The sequence below is a fragment of the Leucopleurus acutus genome (assembly GCF_964270905.1).
Source record: "Leucopleurus acutus genome assembly, chromosome: 8".
In the NCBI taxonomy this organism is placed as follows: Eukaryota; Metazoa; Chordata; class Mammalia; order Artiodactyla; family Delphinidae; genus Leucopleurus; species Leucopleurus acutus.
The window spans coordinates 73,218,455-73,233,432 of NC_139151.1; the positions used below are offsets into that span (position 1 = coordinate 73,218,455).

Genomic DNA, 14,978 nt, shown 5'->3' on the forward strand with positions numbered 1-14,978 from the left:
ATAATCAATGATTCTTGTTTGATGGGTCCTGATTAACCGGCTTGCACTCTGGAGTGATTTATTTTCTCTATTCCTTCCTCTTTTCAGTCGATAAAGAGACTTGAGATCCTGGTTTGAGGATTCACTGAGCGCTCACGTTAAGTCTCCGATGCAATCAGTTCCCCAAGGGTTTGCCCTTTTTCTCTCCATTCAGCTCAATGCCGGCAACCACTTACTGACCACCTGCTGTGCCCCCGCCTTGAGAGACGCTGTCTGGGCCCAGAGATGGACGAGACACCATGTCTGCCGCGATCTGGGGGTGGAGTGAGGAGGTGGTGCCAGCAAACAGGTTCTCTGCTTCCTGTGCAGCTCAGGATGCAGTGAGGAAATCGAGGGTGACTTCCTGGAGGAACCAGCGTAGGAATGGAGTTTTTTGGGGTGGCCCCAGGTGGAGGCACTCAGGTGGGTGGGGTGGCAGGAGTTCAGAGATGGGGAAGTGTGAGGTCCAGTTTTCCTGAGGGTAATTGTAATTATTACTGAGCCCTTGCTATGTGTAGGCATATTAGGTCATTCAGTCCCCATGACACAGACTGGCCACTTTCTTCTGTAAAGAGCTGGACAGTAAATATGTGAGGCTGTGTGGGCCAGAAGCCTCTATCACAACTACTCAGCTGTGCCATTGTGGTCCGGAAGCAGCTACAGATGACACATGGGTGTGACTGGGCTCCCACAGAACTTTGTTTACAGAAACAGGTGGTCCCTTGGGTTTGGCCTGGGTCACAGTTGGCCAGTCCCTCCCTGCCTTATCATATATTGGTATAATCCCCATTTTATGGAGGATAAAACTGAGGTACAGAGAGGTGAAAAGAAATGCACATGCCAAGGGCCACCTTGACTTGGTCAGTTCCCAAGCCCAAGCTTTTCACTTACCCACGCACTGCCTCCCCTGAGAGGTCGACGCTGGCTGGGGAAGAGTGGATGGATAAGACTGCCTTGAACTGCGGTGTGAAAAGTCTGCCTTTCATTCAGTGGGGAGCCATTGATGATTCTGTGAGCAGGTGATAGGACTAGAGCTGTGCTCTTGGAAGATTAAGTTGGTTGTGGTATGTAGGTAGATTCGAGCTGGGAGAAGAAGAGCTCTGTCTTAAACAGCGTGGGGTAGAGAGGTTCAGTTCTTTGGCAGAGCTATTTCTGACCACTGTAGAACTTTCCAGGTTCTCCCCGGTATGCCAGATACCTGTGTGGCCTCCCCAGGGCTCTGCACTGTGTGTGCTGGTGGGTGAGTGGGAGAGGGTTACCCCTGTACTTGTTGACAGAAGCTTGCTTAACCTTGGCTTCCTGCCGGACTGTGTAGACACAGAGAGGGCTGGCTTTAGGGAGGATACGTCTATTTTAAAATACCCTTAGTCACCTAGGGAGGGAATGAGCAGAGGTGCCTGTATCCCCTCCCACTCAGCGGTGTCCTTGTCCGTGGCCTGTTCTCACCTCAGCTGATGGTTGTGGGGCAGGTGGCTTGAAGCTTTGGGATGTTCTCGTGGTCCCTCAGACCCTCAGGTGGTAGGATCCCTCCAGGGCTTGAGACATCACTGCGGCGTATCTCCTGTTGAGAGAAGATACCAGCCTGGTATCACTCTCTGTACCAGCCTGGCCAGTTTCTGGCCTGCTTTTCTTTCACAGTCTACTGTGGTTTGTGATTGCAGATGGGGGTGCTCCAGACTCTCGAAACTGTACCTTGTGAAAGAGAAGGGGAGTGAGTCTTCAAGTCATTTGCGTCCTGGAGGTTCAGGGTAGAGGCTGTGGCTGGTTTTGTTCTGGCCCATTTTATAATGCTGGTAGTCAAATTTCTAATATCCTTTTTATTTACTGAACACTTAGCATGTGTCACATTCTGTGTCCTTTATGTGTATGAAATCGTTTCACCTTCATAATGGCGCGATGATGTTGGTATTATTATCCCCTCTTGTAAATGAGGACACCCAGGCCAAAGGACACAGACGTAATAGGCAGCGTGGCAGCTAAGATTTAGAGCAGTCTGCTGACTCCAGTGCCCTGCTCTTGACCACCTGCTGCCTCTGCTTCCTGAGCCCCACGTGGGTCAGGTCAGGGGCTTCCAGGTGGTGCTTCACTGGGTCTTCGCAACCACCTTCTGATGTAGACCTCACTGTGCCCATTTTACAGCTGGATAAACTGAAGCCCGGAAGAGGCAAGTGACTTGCCAAAGGGCATTCAGACAGCAATGGACAGATTTGGGGGTTTTATTTATTTTTAAACAATTCTTTCAGTGAGAACATAACAGAGAATGAGCCGAGTCAGTAGGACGGTGTCATGGAGGGGGTGAGTGCATCGAATAATTTATATTTGCATTCAGAGAAGCAGTGTTGGAGAGTGTCTAAGGGATTCTAGAGTTAGTCAGCCTGGGTTCACATCCTGGCACTGCCACTTCCCTGTGATCTTAGGTAAGTTACTTTACCTCTGTACACTTTAGTTTTCTCCTCTGAAAAGTAGACACAGTAATAGCATCTAGCACAGAGAATAAGGATGAAATGAGTTAATGCATGTAAAGTGTCTGGACCAGTGTCTGGCATGTATTAGGCTCTGTATGTGTTCGTTGTTGTTAAGCTCCTACTCTGCATAAGGCACTTTTTTCCGAATATGTTATATCACTCAGTCCTCATAAGAACTGACAAGTACATGGTATTTATTCCATTTTACAGATAAGAAAACCTAGGCTCAGAGAGTCAAACAGCTCACCTGAGGTCATACACCCATTCCTCCAGAGATACATGTTGAGAAATTGAACAAAACAGACCCAAATCCCCACCCTGGGGAGCCTCCAGGGCTGGGACTTGAACCCAGGTCTTTCTCTTTTCCTTTGAATGTCTTTCCCTTTCTCTCTCTCCCTCTTAACAATTTCATCGAATGATCTCTCAGATTGGCCATTGTAATGACCAAGATGGCGCTCGACTTCCTTAGCCTTCTCAGTGCTTGTGAAATTGAAAATGATCTTGCTGAACTAGAGCTTCTGTCTGACAATTTGGGAGTCATGAGGAAGGAAAGTGACATGGATTTAAGGATTAGATGCCATGGTCGGAGGTGTGAAATAGAACCGTATTGTGGTGTGGGTCTCTGCAGCAGAAGCTTCGCGTTGGGGGCTGGGGGGTGGATAGGCGTCGTCTGTTCTCAGCGCTTGATGAAGCGGAAAGTGCACGTCTGCCTTGGCCCCTCTTGGGATGAGGCCTTCACGGTCCCAGGTGGAGCAGTGAGAGGTGCCGCCTCCCTCGAAGGGCCTATTTGGCAAGTCCAGGCCCCCCATTCCGGGGGCCTTGAAGGGCAGCACCCCACTGTGTGAGATTCCTCTGAGCACAGTGTCGGGAAGAGCGAGAGCTGGGGCAGGGACAGGGCTTCCACCGCTCTGTGAGTCACGCGAGATCTCGGAGCGGGCCTGCTAGTGGAGATACAGTGACCACCTTCATCCTTTGGGTGGAGACGCCACACGGATTAGTACGTGAACTGCAACTGCAAACACGGCCCAGCTGAGGTGGGATACTTCTGTTTCTGAGCAGGCGCGGGTTTGTATCCCTCCTGGGGGAAAAAAACGTGCTGATAAATAGGACCTGCATGTCCCCCGCAAATTCACACGTCCACGCAGGAAACTTAGCACTCAGAATTGACGAGGAGGTTTTCAGTTTTGTTTTTGGCTTGTGTCATTTAGGGAGAAAGTTTTTAGGCGAGAGTTTTCTTGTGTTTGTTGGCTCTTTGGAAGCAGATACTCTTTGTGCCGATGATTCTGTGACTGGGAGGGGCAGGTCTCTCCGTCCCCCAAGGGGGTCTGCTTTCCTGATCCCGTGATGACCCAGCCTCTGCCTTTCAGGTGCCGTGCACACCAATGCTGTGTTTAAATATGTTGGAATTTGCTGGGGGGGTTTTGTTCAGAGAATCCCAACTGTGAAAAGGATGCCAGGCTTTTAAGTTAAACTGATTAAATTTGAGATGATTGTGAGGCCATTAATAACCCCGCTCACACAAGAGTAATTGAAGCGCTCTGTGTGTTGGTACTTGACTCCTTCACAAGGGACCCAGGCTCCTGAGAACTCGGCTAACTCAATAGCCCTCCTTTCCCTGAAATGGCCCGTGAAAAGATGCCTCTTGGGTGGTAACCTCCCCATACGTTTTCTCAATAAAGAGAAAAAGATGGGAAGGGGCGGGGTAGGGCAGTGGGGCGGGGGAGACCTCGCCTGCATTTAGAGCCGCAGCCTCTCAAAGCCGTCTGGCGCAGACTGTTTAGTTCCGTGTCCCCTGTCCCATTCAGGCCTCGGCATGTTTTGAAGCTTTCTTTAGCTTTCTCCTGAGCCTTTATGGCAGATCTCTCAATAGGTGAAAGCCTGGCTCTGGCCAGCTGAATACCCCATGGGCACAATGCGCTGCATGTTAATGGCGCTGGCTGGCCCCAGACGGCTCGCCTGCGGGACAGTGGCTCCTATACCAGCCCAGCAGCTGCCTCAGATGGAATCTGACGGGGTTCCTAAAGTTGCCCGTTTGCTTTTTTGCAGATCTACACGGACTGGGCCAATCACTATCTAGCCAAATCAGGCCACAAACGTCTCATCAAGGATCTCCAGCAAGATGTGACGGACGGCGTCCTCCTGGCCCAGATTATCCAGGTTGTGGGTAAGAGCAGATTTTACGTCAGGGGCGGATGAGTTACCGTGGAGACCAGTCCAGACGGGGTCGGGTCTGGCACGAGGGACTTGGAACCCCGACATTTAAAAATGCAGTGTTTCTGTCATCACACGTATGACACTTTTTTTGACTCTGTCTTGTGCCGGGGGAGTGAGGGGTACCAGCTTGCTTTTCCTGATAAGATCACCCACGTGGCAATCTCATCTTGCTTCTCTGAGAAGAAAGACTAGCCCTGGCTGGGGGGGAAATGCTGGTGGTTTGGGGAGGGGCTCTCTGTCCCCTTTCTTACCTCCTACCATCTTTCTGGCTCTCTCATTTCCCCCCTGCGATGGTGCTTTTTTGTGGATTACTCTGGCAATATTTCAAAAAAAAAAAAAAAAACGGCAATATGGGGCTGGTTTATTCCTGTGAACTCTAATCGGGTCTGAGAAATCAAAGGATCAAACTCCGCAGAGGGCTGGTTCTGTTTTTCATACTAGGGGAAGGGAAGTGGAGCGGTGGGGCTTTTAATGCCTTGGCTGTGTGCAGGAGGAGAGGAGTCACCCTGGGCAGGAACGTGGGTGGAGGCTGGGCACAGCTTTGCCTTGGGTCTTAAGGGAAGCACCCCAGTGGTCCTGCCTGAGAACGCAGAGCAGACCGTGGAGGCGGGAGGCCAATTAGATGGCATTAGACTGATGGTTGTCGCTGGCAGCTTCAGCGCCGACTCATGCCGAAAGAGAAGGCAGAAAAATAGGACAGAAGCCCCAGCCCCTCAGGCGTGAGTTCTTATGGAAAAGTTGCTTATCCTCCAAGTGAGAAGAAGCCTTGTATGGTTCTAGCTCTGCTCACATCTGTGGAGACTGTACCTAAAAATATAGGTACGTTGCCCTCAGACGAAGATCTTGGACTTGGAAAGAGAAAGATGCTTCCCTGCTGTCCCAAGATTGATTGAAGACCAGCTTCCATTGGTCCTCCTTCTCTTCTCTCCTTTGTCCTTCCTTCCCTGTATTAGTTTGCTGTTGCTGTGTAACAAAGTGTCACAAACTTAATGTCTTAAAACAACATCTATTAACTATCTCACAACATGCATTAGCTATTTCTGTGCATCAGAAGTGCAAGCATGGCTTAGCTGGGTGCCTCTGCAAGGCTGCAGTCAAGGTGTTGGTCAGACCTCAGTCCTCATCTGGGGAAAGGGGTCAAGCTTACTCAGATTGTTGGCAGAATTCATTTACTTGCACTTATAGGAGTGTGAGCCCTGATTTCTCCCTGACTGTTGGTTGGAGGCCACCCTCAGCTCCTAGAGGACCCTCTCAGCTCCTTGCCACATGGGTCTCTGAACATGGCCTCTGCCACCTCTGTTTCCCTGTCTTTAAAATGGGCACAGCCACACCTGCTTTGTCTGATCTTGTGGCAGTCTTGGGAAATGCACAAGGTAGGTATCAGATATGAAATATGCTTGGATACCGGAAGGCGTTTCTGGATAGGACTTGGTGGCCACTGCCTAGAAAGATATGTGTAGAAAGATGCAGAGGCCTCTGAATCGATGTCGGAGTGTCACGATCGATTAGTTGTGTCTGCCAGGGCCCAGCAAAGGTGAATGGTAACATGTGTATTGCACATTCACTAAGCATAGTGCTAGGGAAACGTAAGCTAGCACAGCTTTTAATCATTGCTCAGGAGGATGCTTCCCTGAATCTATTCAGATGAGATGAACCTCCCTAGACAGTGACCTTTCTGGGCCTGAACTATTGGACTGTGATTTCAGAGGCTCAAGCTAGTACCACTGATGCAGGCTGCCACTCAGGCCACCAAGTTGCTTCCCCCCAGCCCTCCAGGAGAGGCTCCCTCTGCCCAGGGACTCGCTACTAAGTAAGGCCAGATGTCAACACATGGAACTCTACCCCTGACTGTGCCAGGCTCACACCCTCTGCTCTGGGTGTGGAGAACAGAGGCCCAGGATACGGGGAGATGAGAAGGCAGCTAAACGTAGGCATCTCCTATGTGACTTCTTCCCTAGACTGTCCATCAGCCAGTTCAGAACATTTCATCTCAGAGTGTCTTGTGAACACAGATCTCTTGGTTGGCGGGGCGTGGCGGGAGGGGACAGCACTCTGACCAGGATGCTAAACTATTAACCGCTGTCCTCCATGCTTCCCCCACACATGTGCCTATAAAAGGAAAATGTAAAAATATATATTTGTATGTGTACGTGTTTTTAATATATACATATATGTGTGTGTGTATATATACACACACACACATATGTGTGTTGGGGGTGGGTGTATCTCTCTCTGTTCTCCCTAAGATTTTCCCAGAATTGGAGTCCTAGTGACTTCATCTTGTATTGGACAGAATTCTAGTGGTTACAGTTGCTCTTTGGCTGGAGAGCTCCTACTCATTCTTGAAAGGTCAGTTTCTCCCTGATACTTCCTAGCTCCCCCAGGCAGAGCTGGAGGGACCCTCTTCTGTCATCCTACTGACTGCTGTATTGGGCCCGGGTCTCTCCAGGCCTGGGTGTGAGTCATCTTTCTTTCTAGATGCACAGCATTTAACATGGTACCTGGCGTGCAGTGATGTTCAAGAAGAGTTGAGGAGATTAGGGATGAGAATTTTATTCACTGCAACCCTTGCTTCCCTAAGCCTGGCTCGGATTGTTTCCAAAAGGTGGCCCAGATGTTTTCCCTTACCAGTATTTAGTATTCTTCTGAGCACTCCTCTAAACTGTATGTCACACCCTCCTCCTTTCCAGGATTCTGGTGCAACTCTAAGGTTTGGAAGGGACCTTTTAAAAGCCTCAACCTGATGTGTGCATTGCTTCCATGAAAAGTAGTCAGCAGATGGGCAACTTACTACCTCCTCAACCAGTTCTAACGACAGAGAGTTAGAATTTTTTAAAAGCCCTTGTTTCATTAAGTCAAAATCTGCCCCTCCTTGGTAGTGTCTCCCTACAAGTACTAGTTCTGCCCTCCAGGGCTACAAAGAGCAAGCTAATCTGGGATAACTAGAGCATCAAAATAATTGAGGACCATCGTGGATTATAACTGTGGAATAAAATAGGAATCTACAAATCTGTATTGATAGATACATACATAGATGATCTGTCAATGGAGAAGAGAGAACTCAACTGTTCGGGTGAATGCCGACTGATAAATGTAGAAGAGTTGCATGGTAAAGGTTAGTGAAGGCAAGAATCATCAACGGATGCTGAAATCTAGAGGAGAAAGTTTGATGGAGAGCAGCTATTTACATGGTCTCACAGTGGCTCTCCACTGATGGCTTATTAGCTGCAAAGGGAGCTATAGTAACCACATGGGAGAATGAGGCATCATGACCAGGTGATCAAAAGTACATCACTGGTGAGCAGCAGCTGGGGGTCACGTGCTTCCTGACGTGGTACCTCGAAAAGAGTGCAACATCACTTAGTGTTGTGTTGCAATCAGGGGTGGAAAACCTGAAACCCGTCCTGAGGAATCTCAGACAAACCCAAATTGTGGAACATTCTGTTAAAAAAAAACTGGCCAGAATTGTTCCAAAATGTCAGTGCTGTGAAAGATATAAAAGGCTTAGAAATTGTTCCAGAGGAAAAGAGATGAAAGAGACCTGACAGCTAAATGTACCGCATGATCCTGGACTGGATCCCACACAGGGGCATAAAATGCTACAAAGGACAGTTTTGAGTCAGTTGACAAAATTGGAATATTGGAATTACAGTAATGTTAAATTTTCAGAATTTTAAAATTGTACCATGAAATAATATCCTTGTCCTTTGGAAATACACACTAAGAGTGAGGGACATGATCTATGTAGCCTACACTAAATTGATTCAGAATTTTTTAACAAGTGTACCTATAGAGAGAAAGAGGGAGGGAGCGAGAGAGGGAGAAAATGAGAACGGATGATGCTATACGGGAATTCTCTGTACTGTTCCTGTAACTTTTCTGTAGGTTTGAAGTTACTTCAAAATAGTTCAAAAGAACACATCTAAATGAAGGTCCATCAAAACCTGCAGTCAGGGAGATTGTCCTTTGAAGGGACAACCTGTTCCTAGGCCTGGGAGGGAGGAATGTTGTGCATAATGATTAAGGATCCGTGTGCTATGAGGCCTGACCCATGACTGGGGAGCTGGGGGGCTGGGTTGGGAGGGTAGGAATCAGGGAACGTTTCCTCAAGGAATTTATCTATAAGCCAAGACCTCAAATTTGGAGTTAGCAGGGTAAAGTGGTCAGGGAGGACTTTCCTGGTGGAGGAAATAATGCATAGAAAGGCTGGAGGGTAGAGAGTCAGAGGCTCAACAAGGCAAAATAAGGCCGGGCTACCAGGTACAGGGCAGTGAATTCTGGGCTTTAACCTAAAGAACAAAGGCCAGTGATCGAAGAGTCGGTTTTCAGCTTGGGAATCTTACTCCCTCCTCTACTATTTCTAATGATGGAGAGTTGGAATCCTCTAAAAGCTAAGATGTGTAACATGAAGGAAAACCTTAGATGCTTTCCACAGACATTGCTCCTACCTAAGTCTCCATCTAGCCCAGATGGGCCCTAGGGTCTAGCCATCTCTTAATCCATCCATCCTGGGGCTGGTCTTACCAGATAGTGGCATATCTTGGGGCCCACACTTTTCCGTCATTGCCTTCTGCCCATTAGGCAGAAAATAGACCTTTTGCTGCTGCCTCTTGGTGCCCTTGCTTAGTGACTGAGGGTTGGGTGTCTGTGTTCAGCCTCTTATTAGTATGATTATCTTCTTGAGTCATGAGCTGCCCGAAGCCGGCAGTTGCCTGCCAGCCCATCACGGTGCCACGTCCGTGAGTTATTAGAAAGGTTTGCGAGGCCAGGATAAACAGCATGAATCAAGAGGGAGAGACAGGCCTCCCCACTCCTGCCTACATTGCTGTCACGCAGGAGGATGCCAGAAGGGGTTGGAGTGAGCGAAGGAGAGAAGGGGCGGGAGACAGGGAGGAAGGAGGAGAGAGAGAGGGAGGGAAACAGGATAAACAAAGGAGGCTTGGAGAGAAGGAGGAAGCCAAGACAGAGAGGGGATGAGAGCAGCTCACTTTCCACCACCATTTGGGCTGCCCCTGAGCACAACCAGGAAATTCAGGCAACACGCAGGACTCTACCTTCTTTCTGTTGATGACCTGCTACCATGGCGTGGCCTTGGGTAAGTCATCTGCCTTTCAGTGAGGGCAGCCAATTTTGCTAGACGTTGGCAGGGCTGCCAGCTGCCCTGCACATGCATAGATGCCATGCATAGATGCTTGGGCTGTTGAAATGCTTGGAACCCTTCCGAGGAGGTCTTTTGAGAAGTGATGAGCTTGATCCCATTCTTCTCAAAGTGCACTGATGCTTTCCAGTTACTAACTTGTCACCTTGTGTGCAGACAGGTCGCCACATTAGAGATTTGCTGGAGTGAATAAATTACCATTGGCACTTGAGGATGCCGGTTTTAATCACAGTTGAAGACTTTGGGGGACAAATGCCTTCTCTGGTTGCTTCTCTGGTTATCTTCTCTGGGGCTGTAGCCAAAGACCCCCTACCCCGAGTTAATAAATTCAGCTCTGAGGACCAAGCTCTTCTTCCTTCTAACCAGCAGAATCGGAGCTGCTATTATTGCTCTAAGTATTTATGACAACCACAGAAATTCTTGAGAATTTAAGTTGAAGGAGAAGTATTTAAATTACATGAAATTGGAAACTAGGAGGTCCAGACTTTTTTGCATTTTTATTAAACATTTATTTTGAGTTGGGGCTGAGTCATTTGATCTCTTCCCATGTTTTCTTTAGAGGGTCATGAATAGGCTTCACCCCATTGGTTTATTTTGAATGTTGTAAGATGGCAGCGTTAGGCTTATAGGAGCCTAATGAATTCAAGGAGCACCTGACTGTGGTTTAGGTGACAGACCATGAAAAGGAATTAGAGGGATAATTAGACCAAATCCCTTGGTTTTGTTTATCCAGAAGGTATATAAATAATCTTTAAAATGACTTCTCAGGATCATAGTTATCCATCCTTCACTTTAACGAGCACTAATGAACTGGGTGTTGGTCAGAATCCAGTGCCGTATGACTTTGGCCGTCATGAGTATCCAACTGGAAGATACCTCGAGTGGCCTTGATTCTCAAAAGCCGTATCGGTGTTGTGTATCAAAATCCAAGGTCAGAGTGCAAGCCTGCCATCATTTCCCACGTATGAAGGAGTGCCATTTGTCAAGGATCTTCCTTTCTTTCCACCTTCAGTACATACATGGATATATACAAGTGAAAGAGCAGCTACCTCAAAATAGACAGTAAAACTTTGATTCGTTGGAATGTTCAGAATACTCCTTAGTTCCCCTCAACAAATACATATTGAGTGGCTACTGTGTGTCAGGCACGGTGCTAAGCTCTAGGGTTATAGTAGAAAACAAAGCAGATGAAAATCCTTGTTTTTGTGGAGTTGACATGCTAGTGACACATTCTGGCTAATTGTATTTTCTGGTGAACTGAAGAACAAACATGCATGAGTTACCCCATTCACTGGGCATCCTTCACGTGCTTTCTAAAGGCTTTATGGCTCCTCTATTGGGAGTAGGGAAAAGCAGGTGGAGGAAGCTTCCTAAAATGCCTATCCCAGTGTTCTTAAGAGCTGAGAAAACTCAGTTGGCTCTCTGAAGACCGAGGTCTTCCCAGGTGGGTCATAAGCCTGAATATCTATTACTTTGGGCCAGTTCTAAAGACGGTGTAGATCAGGCTGAATGTATACTAACCAGGCTGTCTCTAGTAATTAGATTTTTAAATAATTTCCTGCCACTAGCTTGCTTTCTTATTTTTTACTTCTTAAGATAGAAACACTAGAGGAAAAAAACCCAATTGAGGTAACGGTGAGCTATATTTACTTTCAGGTGTTCTAAAACCTTAGTGTCCTGGGACACTTTGAGTCTGTTATCCTTTTCAGACACTTTTCAATGTCTTTTCTCTTCATGGAAGTTTTACGTGTCATAGTCATTAAAATCTGATGTGAGATATATATATATATATATATATTTTTTTTTTTAAATGCAATTTTGCAAACACTTGTCAAGCCCTAAGGATACAAGTGTGAAAAACAAAATCTACATGTCTGCGTAGCTGGGGGAGACAAGAAAAGGAGTTACGCATTAGGTGTTACTTAAAAGCAAAGTAGAGGCAAGTCCGGGGTGCTGGGAGAGCAAAGAGACCTAGTGGGACTTACCCTTCTAGGGGAGGGGGCATGCAGTAAAGGGACATGGGACTGGGGAGATTGGAGGCAAGTCCATAATTCTTTACTGTGAACTCCTAGCTGAGTTTCTGGGCTTAACTCAGATGGAGACATCAAAAAAAGGGAAATTTTATTGTATATATTTTTGCATAGATGATAAGAATATATATTATTGGATTAATGACCTCTACCATACATAGAACACTCACTGTGTGCTACGCACTGCACTAAGCAGTTTACTGGCATCGTATAATCTTCTTCTCACAGCTCCTCCTGTGAAGTAGGTAGTATTAGCTCCATTTTATAGATGAGGAAACTGTGGCCCAGAGAGGTTGTGTTACATGGCTAAGGTCACACAGCTGAGAAGCTATAAAGCTGAGCTTCAAACTGGGGTATCTTCGCCTCCAAGCCACTACACGTACTGCCTTTCTTGTAGCACTGTAGTTGCAAACTCAGATGTCTTGGGCTGTGTCTTGCAAGGATTCCTCCATACTTAGGATGAAATACATTCACCATGGGCAGCTGGGCCTTTCTTCCCTGTTATTTATTTGATTTCCAGCTTATTCGGTACAGCCTCTTTCTATCACTTCCCTAAGTAGGTAGGTAGGTACTCTATTGGCTGCAATAGTGTGTGTTCTAGATCTAATCTGCACTTACTGTTTGAGCGTGGATGTGACATTTTTAAAGGCTCACTCTCTTGTTCTTCCGTTGGCCACCGCTTCGGGAATAGAATCAGGACAAACAAAAGCAATCTTAGCATTTCTGGCTAAAGATGGGGTGAGATGCTGTCATCTATGGCTTTTGTCCCCAGGAGCTGTGTTGTGGCTGGATGGATCCACTCTGAAGCACCCTATCTTTTGTGGGCAAGTTGCAGTTGCCTTTTTAAGAACCTAAAGCACAGTCACGGCTCAGGCCATTTCCCAGTCTCCAGACGTTTCCACCATGCCCCATCACTCCAAGACTGTCATCAATGCAGTTGTCTCTGCCTTAGATGACAGCAACCTTGCCCCAGCTGTCCCTGGAGGGCGGCAGCTCGATGAGTAAGTCCTGAAGCTTGCTAGATGCGTCTCAGTATTTCACATGCCTGTGTTGGTTGGACAAACCCCAGTATGGGCCTTAGGATTTTCTTGGCCTCAGGGGTCCTGAACATCACTGCTCAAAGTGTCTGTGATGATTATTTATTTTTCTGACTTGTGTTTCTTTTTGCAGCAAATGAGAAGATTGAAGACATCAATGGCTGTCCAAAGAACAGATCGCAAATGGTAAGTGGTACACGGGCAGTGAGTGTTTGTGTTATGTTAGTAAGCCCTGCCTCTAAATGATATTGACCATCTTGAAAACATTCACACCACAAGCTTTACTCTGGGGGATTATATTAATGAACTAACAGCCATTTCCAAGTAGCCGTGGTTTGCTTCTCTGACATTTGTTGGCTTTTATTCGAAGATGGCTGTGATTTTTACGTAGGTCGTGAGACAGCGAAAATGGTCCTTGCTCTTAGAAACAAGTCATGCAGAACTGCTGCAAACATACCCTTGTTTAGAACTTGGGCTGATACGACTCTTGCTTTTTCCTCAAAGACCCACAACAATTTCTGTGTGTGTGTATGGTGCTGGGGCACAAATGGAGCGATGGTATCACAACAACCATCAGAGATTGGGACGTGTGGTCTGATTGCCTTTAAAGGTTAGAATGATGTGAAATCACAACTGTGACAGGAAATGTGAAATGTCCAATCACATCCAGACCATTCACGACGTAACCTTGACAAGTGACATTCTCTCTGGCGTGATGTGCTTAAGCTCTGATATTATAACTTGAAAAAATCTTTAAAAATCTATTCTGTTCTTGTTGCATGTCCTGCACATAATCTTTGAATGAAAATTCATGATCACTGTTGAGTTCAGGGAGCATTGAATTGTGACACAATCTGAGTGCTTAGTTTTTCCCTTAGAAATGCTTTTCAAATATGAATATTTCCACAAAGATTGTATATTATCAGACTGTTAAGATGACGCTAATACCTGTTTAAAATATGAAGGTGGCAACTGAAGGACAACCTTTTCTCCTGGACGTTAATTTGCTTCCAGAAATCTAAAAAAAAGGCATAACTTGTTTTCTAACCTCACCCTCCTCCCTTTGAGTAGACACAATTGGATAGTGTCATTCCAGAACACACTGAAGTGATTGGCCTTCCTTGGGTTTACTGTTTAATTTTCTGAATTGTTTGTTATCCCAGTGAGTGGACAAGATAGCCTTTTCATCAACTTTTTATCTAGACATGCAAAGTTTCTTATTATAAAGAGGAGTGAGTGTGCCTGGTGGGGGCAGGGGATGTCATTTTTCACGTGAAATTCCGAAACGAGTTTCTCTTTTGTTGTTGTTCCACTGGAGATTTTGTTTCTTTCTGTTTGATCCAGAGAGCAGCCCGTCCTCACATAGGAAAGTCCCCACGCAGACATCTCATGGCTGCTTTGACTTTTGGAAAAGCTTAGCTGCTATTTTTGCCAGAGCTACTACAGCTGTCTGGTGTATTAATAATTGAGAAAATTTGGAAGATAGAAGACTTAATTTTAGTGCAAGCATTTTACACATGCAGTCATAGCTTCTCATGAAAGAGATGTAGTGTTTCTGCCTGGGATAGAGATGGATGCGTTTGTCCCAGCCCATTATAATGCATATGTACAACTGACAGCTTAAGGTAGTGAACCTTTCATTCTGTTTGGTGCCTTTGTATTTTCTGTACCTTCTGTTGGAGATGTTTGCTGTTAAAGTCCACTTTCAAGCTTACAAAATAATACCGTCACCTCAGATTCTTCTGTGCCAATTTAGTGTATGTAAGTATGTTATGTATAATGCTACACAGCACCAACGCAATTTTGTGGTTTCTCTATAACTCTTTCAGCTATGGAACTATTGGGTTTTTCTTCATGCACTGTGTTTTTTTTTCTTTCTTTTTTTTTTTTTAAGAACACAGGAATATAAAATCCTAAAATTGTCTGTGGTAATTAGTTCCAGCTCAGGGGCGGGGGGGTGGGGTGGGCAGACAAGGTCTGGTGGTAAAAGTGGCAGAGAATAATTCAGCAGACAGGATGTGAGTCCAGGAGAATGACAAAACCTCCACCACAGTCA

At 46.4% G+C, this 14,978-nt stretch overlaps 1 protein-coding gene across 3 annotated transcripts in view; it reads left to right on the forward strand.

The window, feature by feature from the left end:
* NAV2 (neuron navigator 2) overlaps positions 1-14,978 on the forward strand; it is a gene marked incomplete at its 5' end in the record, with an annotated part of 757,282 nt that overhangs the window by 482,893 nt on the left and 259,411 nt on the right. For all 3 annotated transcript variants that reach the window (XM_082845354.1, XM_082845352.1, XM_082845353.1), the window contains 2 exons: positions 4,530-4,647; positions 13,056-13,108. In XM_082845354.1, coding sequence (XP_082701480.1) covers positions 4,530-4,647; positions 13,056-13,108 — 171 coding nt within the window. The remainder of the gene's footprint in view (positions 1-4,529; positions 4,648-13,055; positions 13,109-14,978) is intronic.